Below are 18,034 nucleotides of genomic sequence, written 5' to 3' on the forward strand. Positions count from 1 at the left end.
CCTCAAGCTCGGTGGGACACAGGACAGGGTGCCACAGACCCGCTCTGCGCTGCCTGCTCCCCCTAAGCCCACCTCGCACCAGGATTTCTGAGCCGAAGCCGCCCTACGAGGCTGTGAGGGTTTGAGAGCAGCTGTGGAGCAGCTGCAGGGGCCAGGGCTGAGGCCGGCGCCCCACAAGTGGCCCAGCTGGCTATGGGGGTGGATGTGGTGGGACCTTGCTCCGGGACATGGTGGGAGCTCTAAGCCTGCTGCCTCCAGGCTTTGTTCTCGAGCAGCGTGGCTGCAGCCCCTCCCCAGGCTCCACCTCCGCAGCCCACCCGAGAGGAGACCCTCCTTCCGCTGTCTCTGCACAAGCTCTTGTGCTCCAGCTCCGCACATGGTGTGCAGAGATGGTGGGCAGGAGCGGTTCTCGGCAAAGCTCAGAGACACCTTGGGTGGTAGAGGCATTGTCAATAGGGACCAGAGGCAACAGGGTGCCAAGCAGAAGGGGCTGAGCCTCCCGCTAGTACAGGCCTTGAAGGAGCACAAAGGAGATGCTCGTCTCTTCATCAGCGAGACGCAGGCTGGCTGTGGCCCCGCTGCTCTGCCCCGTGCCTGCTCCAAGGCCAGGTACCCTGGGGCTGAGCTGGCACAACTTGTTCCCAGGTCCTGCCACCCCATCAGGCTCCGTCCCGCACGGCTGCCTCCCCCTGCCCTCCGCTCACAGGTTGCTGTCTTGGTGGCTGCTCACGTGGGCCCGTACTCACTTTACCTTCCCCCTGCGCTTCCCCTGACCTTGGCTGTGCAGCTGGGACTCACACTTGGGCACTGACCAAATCCCTGCTCAGCCCGGCCCTGCCAGGCAAGCACTGGCTACTCCTGTCCTTTTTCACAGCCGTGTCCTGCTGCTCCTTGGTGTGACCGTCCCATCACCCACCTATGCCCCATTCCTAGCACCTGGCCCAGCCCCAGCCTGCCTCAATCACTCCCACTTTTCCCTCCCAGTCTTTAACAGGATTCTGCACTCCTATAGCTGGCACCAGGGGGCTGTGGCACTTGGGTGATGTGATGCCAGCAGGCATTTGGCTTCCCATAGCCAGCTCCTGCCCCCAAAAGAACCTTCCAGTACATTACCAAGAAAATTTTCCTTACAATTGCTCATCATGGTAAGAGCTGCAATTATTAATGACTGTTCCAGCTGCCAGAGCTGGAGGAGTGGCTGTTCCCCACACCCGCTAACCCTGAGCCTCTTCCAGCCGGCGGTGCCGGCATGGCCTCGCACCCGTCCTTCGGGACAGCAGCTGCATTGCATGAGCAAACGCTTGGCTGCTCTACACTGGAGCACGCCCAGCGCTGGGGCACGTGGCCCATGACTTCTTGTCCCCTGCACAGGACTGGGGGACACAGCCAGCTAAGCAGGAACACCCTGCAGGGTCCAACGCCTGCTCAAATTCCCCTTGCTGCAGCTTTGCCCTCCAGGTTAATTGCTGCCTCCATTAGCGGTTCCTGCCTTCTATGAAGAGAGAGGGACAACCCAGGTAACGAAAAGGACACGGCCTGGCCGATGCAGGCAGAGGAGAAAGAATCAGAGGCAAAGATTTGCCCTGGAAAGCTGGAAGGAGCTGAGTCAGACCCTGGAGGGGAACGGGGTGAGGGCTAAACATGACCTTTCCAGCCGGCCACACCTCACTTGGCAAAACCATAGGCCTTGAGACAGCCGGCACTTGCAGAGAAGTGTTTATTAAAGGCATTAAAAGCACCGTGGCTACATCACTGGCAGCCCGATCGGAGAGTGTGGGTTTAGGAGAGGTATTTACAGGCCTGGGATGGCAGTGGCAGAGTGCTTTTTGATAGGAGCCGCTGGCCGACTGGCCACCAGCACGCAGAGGGCTGGGCCGAGCTGGACAATCTGTCCTGCTCCCTGGCGTGGCCAGGCTAGGGGCACAGTCAAACACAGCCCCAGGGCCGCAGCAGGCCAGCTGGGCAGGGGACAGGGGACAGACCATCCTGGCACACAGCCGGGGTAGGAAGCCACTGCAGAAGTTTGTAGGGTAGCCGGGGGTCACCGTGGGCAGGGCCTGGGCCGGGGAGCAGGGCCGAGTGTCCAGCCCCACGCACTAAGCACACAGCAGGGAAAGGGGGGGGGAGAGCTTGGCAGGAGGCTGGGGGCTGGTCCTCAGCCGCTCAGGGATGTGCCAGGAGCATCCCTGCCCTAGCATAGAGCTGCAAGGGAGCAGTCCTGCTGTGCCAGATCCTCGCTGACTCCAGGCTCGGCATAGCCGCCACACTGTGTGGCTCAGGAGCAAGACTCATGCAGTGTCACCTCAGGGCTTCTAGGGCCAGTTGAGGGGCACAGAATAAGCCACCCAGTTATAAGGGGCTCTGGAACCAGCAACACCTCCAGGTGGAGATGGGCCAGGAGCTGCCAGGGAAGAGGCAGGATCAAGGGGAAGGGGTGAGGGCCCAGCCTAGCTCCCTGGGGGAAGCAGGGGTGGGGAGAGGAGCATGCAGGGCCAGGGGCATGCATGGGCACAGCTGAACTCCTGCCCTTCACACGTGGGAGAAAGCGTGGCTCTTGCACAGTGGCTTGTCCTTCTTGGAATAGAATGTCTTCCCTTCCAGGTTGGTCTGGCAGATCTGGGGAGAAGAGCGCAGTCAGAACAGGGGGGCTGAGCGAGCCTCCGGGTCCCTTCCAACAGCCCAGGGCACAAGCACTGGTGTCGCAGAGATGCCAGGGAGCAGGAGGGTCAGAGATCCTGAGCCACCACCACAGAGCCAAGCAGGGAAAACCTCACGGCACAGGGACCCCACACAGGGCACAACTGCCAGGAAGAGCCACAGTCCACCAGCAGCGGAGGAGGGAGGCACATGGCTCACCGCACAGACGAAGCAAGTGTCGTGCCAGCTGAAGCCCAGCGCCTCCAGGAACCGGTCCCCAGCATCAATCTTGAAGTCACAGCCACGGCACTTGGTACCAAACATCTTCTCATAGTCTGGGAGGAGAGGCAGAGCCCAGGTCAGCATTCCCCAGCACCACAGCCCCTCATCCCGGGGGAGCAGGTCCGCAGCACAGCCAGGATCCCACAGGCACAGCCTAGGGATGCCAGCCCCAGCGGATGATGCCCAAGACACCCAAACGAGATGCCTGCACTGTACAGGGTGGCACTGGCTGACACTGGGCCACAGGGAGGAGGCAAACTTCACCTCCCAGGATGCAGCACTCGCCTTTGATGTACATCCTCCGTCATTGCCATAGCAACATGGGAGCAACGGCACTACCCAGCAGCCGGAGAGGACCAGAATGGAGGGCTCAAGGCTGCAGGCACGGGATCCCTGCATTCCCCGCGGCCCAAAGGGAGCCCTGCAGCACAGGGCAGCTCACCCCCCGCCCCTGTGGGCAGCTGCTGAGCCCAAATGATGCCTGGTGCCCCAGGGCCATACAGAGTGACAGATGGGGTCCCTGGGTCCTACCTCTCTCACAGTAGGGCTGTCCCTCCTCCATGTAGAAGGCACGGTTGCGGATTGGAGTTTTGCAGGCAGCGCATGTGAAGCACTGCACGTGCCAGGTCATCTTCAGTGCGTGCATGACCTCCTGGAGGGGAACCATTGTCAGCAAGGGCAGACCACCCTGCACTGCAGTGGAGCCCCACCCAGGGCAGAAAGGGACAAAGGATCTCATGGGATGGGATCAGGCCAGGAAAGGACAGAGCCAGGCACCCATGGGTGAGCGGGTAGCAAGGGCAGGAGGTGTGGAGCAGGCTGAGACACTCACCCCAGTGATCTTCTTCTTGCACTTAGCACAGCTGGGGGCGTAGCGCGTGTCATAGCACTTAGGGCAGAAGATGGAGCCTTTCTCCTCGAAGAAGCCGCCCTCATCCAGCACCTTCCTGCACTGGCAGCAGGTGAACTCCTCGGGGTGGTAATAATGTCCCAGCGCCACCAGGTAGCGTCCCCTGCAGCAGGACAGAGCCACATCAGCTACGCCAGAGCCCAGGACACTGGCATGTCAGCAGTGGTGGCCAGGGCTCACCTGATGACCTTGTTGCACTTATAGCAGAGGGGCGTGCGGCCGGGCCCTTCAGGGCCTTGCTGGGCTGCCTGCACGATGGAGCTGCGGTTCTGCATGGGGGTTGGCGTGGCCGGCTGGCTGTGCTTGCTCACCACCGTGCTTGTCTTATCTGGGGCGTAGCGCTCAGCGAACGAGGGGTCCACAGCCCAGGGTGGGCGGCTGGCAGGGCCAGGGGTGGCGGTGGGGGTCCTGGGGGCTGCACGCACACACACACATTTCCAATACAGTGCTAACAGCCCTAACAGCCCCCTCAAAACATTTGCGGCTACGCAGCACCATCCCCCAGCATCCCCGCTCCTCTCCCCCAGAAGCCCAGAGGAAACATTGTGCTCACCCAGTCCTGGCTCAGTCTTCATCGCTGCTCCAGGGGATGGATCCAGCACCGAGACCTGGCTACAGAACAAGCAGTTAACCCAGTCTGCTCCGCCTGGCTCCACTGCCCAGCAGGTCCGTGTGTGCAGGCAGGGCCCTCCTCCCCCAACAAGTAGGCAGGAACCAGCCAAGCCCCTGTGCCCAGCCGGCAGCTGGTTTGGTGATGGGGTACCAAGCCAAGCACTGCAAAGACACAGCACCCTCGAGGTCTCTGGCACGCATTGTGGTGGTCTGGGGAGCAGCAGGAGCACAGGCTCCAGACTGACCAGCGACCCCAGACCCTGGCTGCCTGCTCACACATGATGTCACCCCAGCCTCATCAGGGTGCTGAGGGGCTTGGACCTTACCCAGTGCGGGGAGCTCTGGGGTTCTACTCTGGCAGAGCTGGGGACAGGCAGGGATCTGCCATCTCTGCTCGCACTGGGACTGGGAGCAGGCAAGGCAAGCCAGGCCAGAGAGACACAGCGCACCCAAGAGAGGGGACATGGACAGAGGAAGAGCCAGTGGCTCTGTGCCTCTCCATGGTAAGGACAAGGAGGAGACAGCTACAAGACCAGGAGCATTTACTGGTGGCAGAGCAAACCAGGCAGAGCTGCGATCCAGCAGTCAGGGTACCAGGGTAGAAGGCATTGTGGAGAGATGAAAGCAATAAAGGACTGCTGTGCATCACCCCTGCCCAGTTGCATGGGGCAAGAAACAGCCTCCTCCAGCCCTGGCTCCCATCTCTGCTCCAACGCAGGGAGAAGCCGGTGACACTTGCCCAGCTCTGCACAGCCACCCTGCAGCTCCACGTCAGGCTCACGAGACACTGTGCCTCAGGTGCCGAAAAATTACAACACCCCCAGCAAAGTTTTACCCGTGCCACCAGCTGACCCTGACCCGCTCCATCCAGGACAACATGTCACAGCTCGGCACACCCAGATCAGTGCCAGCAATGCCCAGTGGGTCCTGCCCAGGACATGCAGTCCCACAGCACCCTGCTGCCACCCTGGCACACGCTCACCTTACCTGGGGGTTTTAATAAACACATCGTCATGATCTTCCACTGAGCACGGCGGGGAAGAAAGGAGGAGACAGAGTCAGTCAGCGGCAACCAAGGCCCAGGAACAGCAGGAAGGGAAAGGACAAAACCCATCCTTTCCTCCCACTGCCCTCCTATATCAATGCACAGCCCTGCCTGGCCACAGGGCAGAGCCCAGCCCAGCAGCACCACCACGAGCCCACACACTGCCCAGCTCAGCCTCCCTGAAGGGCTGGATTGGGGCCACAACCAAGCCCCCAGAGCGACATCACCCCACAGCCCCTACCTCTGGCTATCCCAGCCAGGCAGAATCAGGCCCTAAAGGAACTTACTGTCATCTGTGCCCACCAGTTGGGCCAGTTTGCGGAAGGAGCGGGACTGGGAGGTCCCGGTGCGAGGCTGCCAGCCCTCAGCATCCTCTAACAGCCGCAACTTCCCAGGGTCACACACAGGAGTGCTGGGGGACACCAGTGGCTCTGGGGGCTGCCTGCGAGTGACAGAGGGCAGGTGCTCAGCCAGCTCCAAGCACAGATCCTGCTTCACTTGGGCACTGATCCCAAAGGTGCCCTTGAACACAGTGACACCTTCACCAGAACCAAGCACTCACCGCTGCTCCCCCGTGCCACAGCTGGACCGGCGGGCATCCCTGTGGCATTGGAAAAAACGGCGGCACAATAGTCAGTGTTTGCCCCTTGGCTCAGTGCATCCCTCCCGTACACGCACGCAGCCCTACAGAGCCACGGGCCTCAGGAAGATGCCAGCAGCATTCACTCCTGACCAGCCTTGCAGCCATATCGCAGCCCCTGGGACATCACACCCTAGGTCCAGGCACTGCCCAGCATCTCCCGACGCTTCCAGCAAGGTGTTGCCAGTGCCACCACTGCCCCCACACAGTGACCAGGACAGCTCAGTGGAGTTTTGCCTCCTCAGCTCAGTGCCAGCAGTGCCCAGCGGGTCCTGCCCGGCACACCCGGCACAGGGACAGCCCAGTGCAGGGACACCCAATCTGGGGACATTCTGCCTGGCAGGCGGGTGCCCGGGCAGGACCCTCCCGAGGTGACGGTCAGAGCAGTGGCTGAGTGCTGACAGTGCCCATGGTGCGGCTCTGCCAACAGCTCAGCTCAGAAGGGAAGGACAGGACAGAGGAGGAGGAAGAAGAAGAATCAGCAACAGGGCAAAGAGCATCTCTGGAGTCACTGCAAGCAGCGAGTGCAAACCAGCCAGGTGGGCTGAGTCCCGGCTGGGAACCTCCATGGCTCCTGCTGTGCCCTGACACACGTTCCCCTTACCTGGGCTTTTGAACAAGCTCATCCTCACGATCCTCCACTGAGCACAGCACGAGAAAAAGGAGGAGACAGAGTCAAGTCAGCAGCAACCAAGGCCCAGAAACATCATGAAGGGAAGAAAAATCGACCTCTCCCCCCACTGCCCTCCTGTCTCAACACACAGCCCTGCCTGGCCAGGGGCAGAGTACGGCCCCAGCCCAGCGGCACCACCATGAGCCCACACACAGCTCGGCCTTCCTAAAGGGCTGGATTGGGGCCACAAGCAAGCCCCCAGCACCACATCACCCCACGGCCTCTATGAAATTCTGGCTGCCCTGACAAAGCCAGGCATCACCAAGCATGCAGGCACCACCAGGTCCTAAAGGAACTTACTGTCATCTGTGCCCACCAGTTGGGCCAGTTTGCGGAAGGAGCGGGACTGGGAGGTCCCGGTGCGAGGCTGCCAGCCCTCAGCATCCTCTAACAGCCGCAACTTCCCAGGGTCACACACAGGAGTGCTGGGGGACACCAGTGGCTCTGGGGGCTGCCTGCGAGTGACAGAGGGCAGGTGCTCAGCCAGCTCCAAGCACAGATCCTGCTTCACTTGGGCACTGATCCCAAAGGTGCCCTTGAACACAGTGACACCTTCACCAGAACCAAGCACTCACCGCTGCTCCCCCGTGCCACAGCTGGACCGGCGGGCATCCCTGTGGCATTGGAAAAAACAGCGGCACAACAGTCAGTGTTTGCCCTGTGGCTCCGTGCATCCCTCCCGTACACACACACAGCCCTACAGAGCCACGGGCCTCAGGAAGATGCCAGCAGCGTTCACTCCTGACCAGCCTTGCAGTCACGTCACAGCCCATGGGATATCGCACCCCATGTCCACGTGCTGCCCAGCATCTCCTGACACTCCCAGCAAGGTGTTGCCAGTACCACCACTGCCCCCCCCCAGTGACCATGAGAGCCTGGTGCCAGCAGTGCCCAGCGGGTCCTGCCCAGCACATGGAGCAGAGTGACATCAAATTTAGGGACAGTCTGCCTGGCTGGTGGGTGGCTGCGCAGGACCCTCCTGATGTGATGTGATGGTCAAAGCAGTGGCTCAGCACTAACTGCTGGTCACCGGGTGAGCTCTGCAGCTCCACCAACATCTCAGCTCTGGGGAGACGTCAGAGACGGAATGGGAGAACCAAAGAGGAGAAGAGGATAGAAGAAAGAGCAACAGGACAAAATTTCCTCAGAATCATTGCAAGCAGTGAGCACAAGGGTGAACCAGATGGTGGCACTCATCCAGATCTGCCTGGCCAACCTGCAGCCTGTGCCAGGGTCATAGGCCCTTATACTCAAGGACCAGGCACTACCCAGCACCTCCCAGCACCCCTAATCCAGGTTTTCTCAGTGCCATCTCCCTCCTCCAGTTTTCATATGCCTGAGAGGCCAAGGGGCAGCTCAGCCTTCCCAGCTAGGAGTCTGGAATGCCCAAAGGCTTGCCTGGGACATGCGTGCCCATGTACAGCTCCTGCTGCACCCTGGCACACGCTCCCCTTACCTGGGCTTTTGAACAAGCTCATCCTCACGATCCTCCACTGAGTGCAGCACAAGAAAAAGGGAGGAAACAGAGTCAGTCGGCAGCAACCAAAGCCCAGTAACAGCAGGAAGGGAAGGAATGGGAAAAGTAGGAAAATCAACCTCTCCTCCCACCACCCTCCGGCCCCAACACACAGCCCTGCCTGGCCAGGGGCAGAGCACAGCCCCAGCCCAGCGGCACCACCATGAACCCACACATAGCTCAGCCTCCCTGAAGGGCTGGATTGGGGCCACAATCAAGACCCCAGTGCCATATCACCCCACGGCCTCTGCCGGGTTCTGGCTCCCTAGTAGAAGCAGCAAAGTCCCGAACCCTCAGGCCACACCAGGTCCTAAAGGAACTTACTGACATCTGTGCCCACCATCTGGGCTAGTTTGCGGAAGGAGCGGGACTGGGAGGTCCCAGTGCGAGGCTGCCAGCCCTCAGCGTCCTCCATCAGCCTCAACTTCCCAGGATCACACATGTGAGTGCTGGGAGGCTCCGGTGGCTCTGGGGGCTGCCTGTGAGTGACAGAGGGCAGGCGCTCAGCTGGCACCACACATAGACCCTGCTTCGGCACAGAGCAGCGCTCCCAAAGGTGCCCTTACAGACACCAATCCCCTTGCCAGACCCAGCACTCACCACTGCTGCCCTGTCCCCCAGCTGGGCCCATGGGCATCCCTGTGGTATTGGAAAAAAACGGCGGCACAAGAGTCAGTGGTTGATCTGTCATCCCTCAGTGCATCCCTCCTGTGTGCACCCCAAGCGCCACAGAGAAGCCAGCAGCACTCCCTCCAGACCAAGGCTCCCAGCCACTCCCCAGCCCCACGGATAAGCCAATGACACTCACCCAGCTCTGTCCCATGCCAGGATCATGGGACACCGTGCCCCAGGCGCAGGAGCTGCCCAGCAACTCCCAACATTCCCAGCAAGGTGTTGCCAGTGCCACCAGCCTCCTCCTCCAGATCCCATTTGATCAAGCAGTAATGGTGCAGCTCAGCCTCCCCAATTCCATGCCAGCAGTGCTCAGTGGGTCCTGCCAGGCACAGCCAGCACAGGGACACCCTGTTTTAGTGACAGCCTGCCTGGCTGCCAGCTGCCTGGACAGGACCCTCCTGAGGTGACGGTCAGAGCAGTGGCCGAGTGCTACCAGTGCCTGTTGTGGGGTGAGCACAGGGTGGGCTCTGCCAACAGCTCAGCTCTGAGGAGAGGACAGAAAGGGAATGGGAGAAGAAAGGAGGAGGAGGAGAGGAGAGAAGAATCAGTAACAGGGCATAGAATTACCCAGGAGTCACTGCAAGCAGTGAGTGCAAACCAGCCAGGTGGGCTGAGTCCCGGCTGGGCACTCCCATGGCTCCTGCTGTGCCCTGGCACACGCTCCCCTTACCTGGGCTTTTGAACAAGCTCATCCTCATCATCCTCCACTGAACGCAGCACAAGAGAAAGGGAGGAGACAGAGTCAGTCAGCAGCAACCAAAGCTCAGAGACAGCAGGAAGGGAAGGGAAGGAAAAACGACCTCTCCTCCCGCCCTCCTGCCCCAACACACAGCCCTGCCTGGCTGGGGCAAAGCACAGTCCCAGCCCAGCAGCACCACCATGAGCTCACACACAGCTCCAGGCACTGCTTACAGCTCAGCTGCCCCAGAGGGGCCACACAGGGACAAAACCACAGTGCCACAATGCACTACAGCCTTTATCCGGCTTCAGTTGCCCAGGCAAAGCTGGACACCCCCAGGCAGCACCAGGCCCTGCAGGAACTTACTGCTGTCTGCGCCCACCAGACGGGCCAGTTTGTGGAAGGAGCGGGACTGGGGGGTCCCGATGCGGGGCTGCCAGCCCTCAGCGTCCTCTATCAGCTGCAACTTCATAGGGTCACACACGGGGATGCTGGGGGATTCCAGCGGCTGCGGGGGCTGCCTGCGAGTGACAGAGTCGTCTGTCAAGTCTGACAGATCCTAACGGCATCACCTCCCCGGGGCTGCCCCACATCTCCTCTGGCACAGAAGCTGCAGCACGCCTGGAAACCGCACGCTGTCTTACTCCCCAGATTTCCTACTCCTCCTCCACATAGGAAAGATCCATTAAGGACAGACTCTGGACTGACTGTCCATTCCTGGCAGTGTGAGACTGGCCTCAAGGGCCAAGGACAGGGCAAGAATAAGCCAAAAAAACACCAGCAGGGGAGCTGCATGGGAGCCCAGTGAACACCTACGATACCAACTGGGGTGTCAGCTGCCAGCCTGCCCTGGGCAGGGTGCCCAGCAGAGCCCAGCAGCCCTTGCCCAGCCGAGCCACATCTCAGGAAAGACGGGACCACGCATGAGGATGCTCCGGGGCCCCAGTAGCCATCAGAGACAGGCAGTGCTTGCCCTTCAGGATCAGGACAGTTTGCTGCCAGGCGTGAGCCATCAACGTGGGCAGAGCAGCACGTGCTGCCTTCCCCAGGATGGCCCAGCCCCAGAGAATGGGGCACTAGCAGGGAGGAGGCATGCAGGGAGGATAGAGAGAAGAAGCAAAAGGCTTACTGACTTGTCAAGGCTCAGCACCTGTAAGGGAGAGGAAAAGAGAAAGGGAAGAGAGAAAGAAAGAAAAAGGAAAGTGAAATTAGACCCGCAGCACCCGAAAAGTTTCCAGAACTCACCTATGCCTGCACCAGTCCCCTTGCCCTCGAGCCCCATGCCCAGCTTGTCCTGCCCTGGGAGCACACTGGGCAGCAGGGGCAGATACTGATGACCAAACCATGCCTCCCTCAGCCCCCAAAACAGACCTGGGTGCCCAGGGCAGCCAGGACCACTTCCCCTCCCCATTGCCCAACGTCAGGGCACCACGCCAGCTCCTGGCAGGAAAGGCAGGGACTGGCAGCTGCCAAACACACAGCAGCCAGATGGGCAGCCAGCAGAGACAGGAGCTCCTTCCCTGTGAGCAGGGTGAGGATGGCACTGCGCAGGGCTTAGGGCTTCCCTTTATCCAGCCCATCCCGGTAGCCATGCAACCGGCAGGTATCCCTGGTCAGGTGCTAACAGGTGGCCACAACACAGCCACTGCCTCCCTGCCATTGCAGATGCTGTGAGTGTCCTGCCACCGCCACTGTGCCATGCCCCACAGGGCTCCCTGCAGGCTGACACGTCCACAAACAATGGATCGACACATGCATGGCTGTGTGTCCCCACGGGTGGCAGTCCTGTTGTGCCACCTCAGCACCAGCCACCAGGGGACCCCAGCACAGGCACTGTCACCCACTCCCACCCTTGGGTGCCTGGCATGCAAGGCACAGCAGGGCCGGGCAGCAGGCTGCCCCTGATCTTCGGGGAGCAGGACAGACAGCAACATACCCATTGTGCTGGGGGGTGCAGGCGGGCGCCAGGGGCGTATACGTCACAGGTTTCGTCACCAGCCCGGGCCGTGGGTTCGGAGGCGAGCTGGCCCCGAAGGGCCGAGCTGTTTTGTTGAGGGCAGTGCTGGGTGCGAAGTTATATTTCAGGGGTTCAGAGCAGGGGAGTGAGTCCTGAGCGAGACAAAACACACAGACACGGGCTCACATGTCAAGCAGCATGCAAGGGCAGCCCTGGGCCAGGCAGCGCAACAGGCAGACAGGTAGGAAAGCCAGACAATATGTGCACCTCGGGCACTAGGCTCTACCAGGCTGGCACCTTTCTCCAGAGGGCACCCAGCCCAGCAACAGCAGGTCACAAGCCCAGCCCGAGGGTCGCTGGCAGATTAGTAAGTGCCCTGAATGCTTGATGCTGCCTGTGGTAGTGCAGTGCATGCACACATGCCAATTACAGCTCTCCCATGGCATCAAGCTGAACACATGCAGGCGGCTTCTGTCCAGGAGCCACTGGCCTCAGCCCTGCCTCCCCATGCCAGGGCACTCCCCAAGCACAGCAAACATGTGCTGTGGCTGCCTGGCCTCCTCCCCTGCATCGGCCAGTACCAGCGGGGGCACAAACAGACAGCAGCCGAGGCCAGAGCACCTGCTGGGCAGAACCAGCTCTGTCTGATCCCCTGTGGTGCTGGAGGTCAGAGCTGCTCCTCCAGAAAGGAGTTTTCCAGCCCTCCAAATACACCGTGGTCCCCCAGAAGCCCAGGAGCAAAGTCCATTTGTGTGTCAATGCCCAGAGAGTCCCCTCCCCTGAGACAATGCTGAGCTGCTGCTGCAGCACCAGGAGCGACACGTACCTTCTGCAGCTTCCCCAGGTGGTTCTGGGCTCTGCAAGAGAGGAGACAGACAGGCAGGTACTGGAACCGGCCCAGCCAGCGTCAGGATGCTGGTACCCCAGGGATGCATCACCCACCCGAGGGGAGCCACGGTCGCTGGCACCGCCCCATGGCTCACAGGTAAGGGTTGGCAGTCAGGCTAAGCTCCATCCAGGCAAGCAGAGCCCTGGGACCAAGCCAGGAGCTGCCAGGCTCTGAGTGAGGAGCAGCAGTGTCAAGAGACTGTGATGCCAGGAGATGAACCTGGCTCTACTCCAGCCACATCAGGACCCCAGGTTTGCAGGACCTGCGATTCCTACCTGCTGAGGGTGAGGCAGAGCCTGTCCCCGCAGGCACGGATCCTGTTCTGAGCCTCGATGTGCGTCATGGAGCTGGTGCTCTCCCCATCGATGTACAGCACCCAGTCGCCCACTCCCACGCCAGCCTGGGCTGCCTTCCCGCCTGGTGTCAGCTGCAGGACAGACAGAGTCAGGGAGAGCCAGGCTGGCCAAGCAGCAACACGGGAACAGAGGGACGCCCTCATGTCCACAAGCGCAGGGGTCTGCTGGGGCACAGGCTCCCTCATGCCCAGCCTGGCACAGGACACCACAGGGGCCTGACCCAGGGAAGGTAGGGACCCTCAGATCACCCCCTATTTCCCAGCTCATTAACCCAGAGCAGCATCCTCCCTGCTGCAGCCTCAGAGGGCTCAGCACTACCTCATGGCACTGCCCAGCCCCTGCCCTCTGGCACGGCTGGGGGCCAATGCCAGCACCCTGGGGCCCCATCCATGACTCCAAATGGTGGAGGCAGCGCTGGCTCAGCCTCCCCTCAGAGTCATCCTGGGGTGGGAAAGTAGTGCGGTGAGTCAGGGCTCATCAGGCAGCCCACGTCTCGCTGCGAACCACAGGCATTTCCAGCCCTGTGCTGGGGAGCGAGCAGGGGGACACGGGAGGCACCCCAGGCACTCCCCCTGGCCGCCCACTCTCCCATCCCAGTGCCAGCAGGCACAGACGTTACCTCATCCCTGCAGAGGAGCAGGAGCCTTCCCAGGGACACCCCCACCCACGCCGCTCCCCCAGCCCTGGTCCCGCTGGGGCTGTCAGCAGCACGACCATGGGTTCCCCTACCTGCCCACAGTCCCAGAGATGTGCCTTTTTTCCAGCACAGCTCAACATCAGCCCTGTGCTGGGAAGCAGAGTTTGCCCTTCCTTCCCACCTTCAGGCACAGCTGAAGGCAAGCAGAGCCCCAAGCACCGCACGCAGCTCCCAGGCACTGACAGACAGACAGACAGACGTGGGCAGGCTGCAGCCATTCCTGCTCCTCCAGCACGGAAGAACTTGAGGCACTTGGATCTGGACCAAGTATTTCCTCAAGTCCTGTTCAACATGAACATAAAAGGAGCGAGCCAGATTCCCAGCACCGTCAGAGGGCTGAAAGCTCCCTGCTGCCAAGCCCCAGCCCCTCCTTGCCCATGCACAGGGCCTGGCTCGCCCCAGAGCCGTGCTCCCCTTCCTTGCGCCAGCATCAGCCCTTCACATGAGGCCAAACCCCACACCCGGGCTGGATGTGGCCCAGCTCCACTTGCATCCTGCTGCCATCCCCAGTGGGACATGGGCATCCCTTCCATTGCCCCCACACTGCCCAGCACCCGCTCCTCCTTCCCAGCACAGAAGGGTGCCCTGGGTGGCAGGTGGCACAAGGTAGCTCCTGGCCACACTGCTGCAAGCCCTGGCACGCCGCCCTGGAGGGCTGGGGAAAGCACGGGGCAGCTGTGTGGGTTTGAAAGCAGGAACAGGAGCTGGAAGAGGTTTTCACACGGCCGTTCAGGAAGGGAAGAGAGCAGCAGGCCGTGTCACACAGCTGCACCCAGCCTGGCCGGCATTGCCCCTCCTCCCCCCTCCATGCCAGGAAACCCCTTTGGTAGGTGCCAGCTCAGCCAGGAGCCACGGCAGTGCCAGCCCTCCCACTTCCCACCGCTCCATTAACCAGGGCTTCCTTCCTCCCCTCTCCACCCAGCCAGTCCTTTGTTCCTGTGCCTCCATCCGATGCCCATCGGCTGCACAGGGCTCGGCAGAGAGCCTCACCCAGCATGGAGGGGAGCAGGGCGCCTGCACAAGGGCCCAAGCAAGAGACCAAGTGGGTCTCTTTCCCACTAGCAGATCCCGGGATGTGCCACACGGCATCCAACTCCCCAGACTCCAGCCCTCACCCTGGCTCCAACAAAAGCAGCTGCAGGACCATGGTCTCGCAGCCTGCCTGGACAAGGTGTCAGGACCCCAGCAGAGCCCCTTGCTGTGAGAGGCACAGAGGAACAGGGTGGCACCTCTTTTGCGTGACCACCGAGCTGAAGCAGGCTCACAGCTCATCCAGTAGCATCACAGTGACAGACACAGCAGAGATCCAAAGCACGTGCTAGTGCTGCTTTCCCCCTGCGCTTCCTGGCTCCACAAAGCATGGCCCCTACTGCAGCTCTCAAAGCTGGGACAAGACACCTCCTTCCAGCCCACTCCGGCAGCCCCCGGCCTGGCCAGACAGCCTGCCCGCCGGCAGCACCCTTATCCAAGGCAAGCACTGCCCAAGGGCAGCAGCGCACTCTGGCTGGGGATGGATGGCTCCAGGGTGCACGGCAGCGCAGGGTCACCCCTCCCATCAGACAGGGTCCACTGCTCCATCGCATATCCCAGTCTCACTAGGGAGCCCTGCAAAGCTGGCTGCATCCCCTGGGAATGCCCTCGCTGCTCCTGCCCGCCCTGCCCAGGGCAGCAGCGTTGCCCCGAGGGCAGCACTGGCCTGCGTGCACAGTGGGGCTGTTGCTTCACGAGGCCCCTGCCCTGGGCCCTGGAAGGCTCCTCCATCCGACCAGACCCTTTGTTAAGCACTGGCGCACAGCCAAGAGAAACATTTTTTAGAGAATAAACTCGGCTGAAGCAGTCTCTGCCTGCTCGGGAGAGATCAGCAGGCCCCAGGGCAGCAGCATTGGCAATTCCAGCCTCACACAGTGCCCTCAGGGTCCATGCTCTGCCCTGGGGTGCTGCGGAGATCCGTGCCCTCTGGGACGGGCGCGTGGTGCAGGGCTCATGTCGGGGGCAGACCCCCACACAGTGCTCAGTGCCACGAGCAAAGCTGTCCTTCGAGAAGCAGCCTCCGTGCCAGCTGCCTGAGCGTCAGCGGCATGGGTGATGCAGTTGCATTCCAAGGCTTATAAGGCAATTCCACGGCCGGAGCCACAGCCAGCGCCCACCCAGGGGACCAGGCTGCCTGGGGACAGGGACCCACACGCACCCAGGGGCCAGACCTGGCCTGGGTAAGCATCGCACTGGGAGCAGCTCGCACCAGGTGCCTCAGCCATAAGCAGCCAGCAACACAACGGCTGTTGCTTATACCGGAGAAACAGGCTGGTTTTGTGGAGAGAGACACATCCTAATACAGGCAGCAATCCAGGCAGCAGCACAAACTTCCTCCTCTCCCTGCCTGTTCCAGGGGCCAGCTCAGGTGCAGGGCCAGGAGCTGCGCAGTGTGAGGGAGAGCAGGAGGGCACAAGCTGGGTCCCAGCGCTGAGGTGGAGACTGGAAAGTCAGCCCCATAGCTCGGAACTGGTGAGAGCAGCTCCCCCCCTGCAGTGGGCACAGTACGGAAGGGGCCCCCCAGCAGCCAGAATGACTCTGCAGGGGCTGTGCAGCATTTCACGTCTCTGATGCAGTCATCTGCCCGGAACACCCCCATCCGAGCTGGACTGCAGCTGATAAGGCTTTGAGGAGTGTCCACAGAGCCAGACAGGGCAGGACACAGCATTCCCGGGGGTGCTGGCTCATCCACATCCCCCATAAAGCTCTGCCCTAGCCACCTGGATGCAGCCGCTACAGCTCCCACATACGGAGACAGGGAAAGGATGGACGTCACCCGTCTTGGCAGGGAAAGGATAGGTGTCACCAGTCTCAGCTTCTCTTACCCTGGAGATGGAGAGCGGCATGCTGAAATCCTTCCCTCCCTGCAGCCTGAAGCCCCAGGGCGCTGGCCCGTTCAGCATCACCTTGTAGGACTCCATGTCACTCATCTCTGAAAGGAAAGAGGTGTGATCCTGGTGTTGCAGCATGCAGAAACAACAGGGAGAGCAGGGGAGGAGGGGGCCTGATGCCTAGCTGGATAGGGTAGGAGGAGACAGGTCACATTTCCAGCAGCAACTCCACCCTGACCGTCCTACTCCATGGTTAGAGACGTACCTCAAATCTATCAGCATGTTCTCCAGCAGGATCAGAGCCGAGGGGCCCAGGGTAACCCTGCCAAGCACCAGGGAGCCAGCCACAGCCCCACTGCCACCCACAGCAGAGCACCTATGGGCACTGCTCTCCCAAACCCAGGACATGCTCTTCTTGCAGCACCCCAGAAACTCTCACTGCTCGAAAGACGAGACCATTTCAGCCTGTGAGAAGCGGCAGCAGGTATAGAAGGGCGTGAACCAGAAGCGCTTTTGCTGGGTGGATTAGCAGCAGCAGCGCAGAAGCTGTGTGATGCCACCCGAGGCGCCTGGCAGAGCGGCCGGGCTGGCAGATGTTACCTGGGAGCGAGCCCTTCTCGGCACATAGAGCCAGGCTTTGGCAGGAGGGAATCCCCGCGCTGCCCGCCTGCCAGGCTGCGCTGACAGCTGTCACCCGGCCAAGGCTGCGGGAGGTGCCACAGCCCCAGCCACCCCGCACCGGGCAGGAGCCCCTGAGCCTCTAAGCCTCGTCGTGCCGGGCTGGGGACAGCCCGGGGCTCCGGGGGGCAGCGGGGTCGCAGCCGGGCGGCAGCAGCAGGCGGGGGGCGGCGTGCCCCGTTCTCCCGGGCAGGGCCGGGCTATATAAGGCGTGTAAGACGACACCAGGGCCGGGGAAGGCTGCGTGTCAGGCATTCCCGGCGCCGGCGGCCGCGCAAGCCCCGGCGAGGACCGGGACCGGCGGGCACCCCCCGCGGGCGGCGGGGGGGGACGCAGCCGCCCCGCGATAGGCAGCCCTTCCTGCTGCTGCGGGGCCGGGGAACCGGGCACCGGCGCTGCCCCGCGGGGGTCACCGGGACCCCTCCCCGCTCCCCCAGGACCCCCGCGCCTCCTCCCTATCCCGCCCCTTCCCGGAACCGCGGACACCAGCCCCGTCCCGCAGGGCTCCCAGTCCTGCCCCTCGGTGCTCCCGGCTCTAGGACTGGGCCCGTCCCACGAAGACCCCCAACCCTGCCCCGCGGAGATCCCCGATCCCCGCCAACCGCCTTCCCCCCGCAGCCTCCGCCCTGCATCCCTCCTGCTCCCACCCCGCCGGCAGAGACCGCAGACCGCAACCCTGCCACGGCATGGCCCTCCCGCCCCGACTCACCCGCGGCCGGCCGAGCCCCCGGCGGAGGGGAGGGGAGCGGCGGCGCCGGAGCGGGGGCGCAGCAGCCGGAGCTGAGCGGGAGGACGCGGGACTCGAACCCGGGCCCCACCCCCGCGTGGCCCCACCCTATATAGGATTGGGAGGGGGCGGGGCCGTAAGCGGCTCGGCCAATCAGCGCGCGCCTCCTGCCCGGGCGGGCGCAGTGGCGCTCCCCAGCG

At 62.2% G+C, this 18,034-nt stretch overlaps 1 protein-coding gene across 8 annotated transcripts; it reads right to left on the reverse strand.

Annotated features, from left to right (window-relative positions):
- Positions 1-1,695: 1,695 nt before the first annotated feature.
- Positions 1,696-17,930, reverse strand: PDLIM7 (PDZ and LIM domain 7). 8 transcript variants are annotated; one of them, XM_054079483.1, is made up of 22 exons: positions 17,817-17,930; positions 16,424-16,530; positions 12,791-12,942; positions 12,453-12,483; positions 10,803-10,819; positions 10,036-10,190; positions 9,661-9,697; positions 8,916-8,954; positions 8,640-8,794; positions 8,256-8,292; positions 7,375-7,413; positions 7,100-7,254; positions 6,731-6,767; positions 6,049-6,087; positions 5,774-5,928; positions 5,429-5,465; positions 4,383-4,441; positions 4,010-4,244; positions 3,752-3,932; positions 3,451-3,571; positions 2,857-2,972; positions 1,696-2,616 (listed from the first exon to the last, which is right to left on the reverse strand). In XM_054079483.1, exons 2-22 carry the CDS (start codon positions 16,526-16,528, stop codon positions 2,530-2,532), a joined length of 1,989 nt encoding a protein of 662 aa, XP_053935458.1. In that variant the 5' UTR covers positions 16,529-16,530; positions 17,817-17,930; the 3' UTR covers positions 1,696-2,529. The 8 variants fall into 8 exon arrangements, with proteins under 8 accessions (XP_053935458.1, XP_053935459.1, XP_053935462.1 ...); XM_054079484.1 differs by lacking the exon at positions 17,817-17,930 and adding an exon at positions 17,030-17,188; XM_054079487.1 differs by lacking the exons at positions 7,100-7,254; positions 7,375-7,413; positions 8,256-8,292.
- Between the last annotated feature and the right edge of the window lie 104 nt (positions 17,931-18,034).

Source organism: Cuculus canorus, chromosome 14, assembly GCF_017976375.1.
Source record: "Cuculus canorus isolate bCucCan1 chromosome 14, bCucCan1.pri, whole genome shotgun sequence".
Lineage (NCBI taxonomy): Eukaryota > Metazoa > Chordata > Aves > Cuculiformes > Cuculidae > Cuculus > Cuculus canorus.

What these genes read in the sequence shown, in the direction of transcription:
- PDLIM7 (XM_054079483.1), bottom strand. Translation starts at nt 16,528, where the DNA reads ATGAGTGACATGGAGTCCTACAAGGTGATGCTGAACGGGCCAGCGCCC. An exon ending in GAGCTTGTTCAAAAGCCCAG is followed by an intron (nt 6,088 to 6,730) that starts GTAAGGGGAACG and finishes CCAATGCCACAG; the next exon opens with GGATGCCCGCCGGTCCAGCT. An exon ending in GCAAGAAGAAGATCACTGGG is followed by an intron (nt 3,572 to 3,751) that starts GTGAGTGTCTCA and finishes GTTCCCCTCCAG; the next exon opens with GAGGTCATGCACGCACTGAA.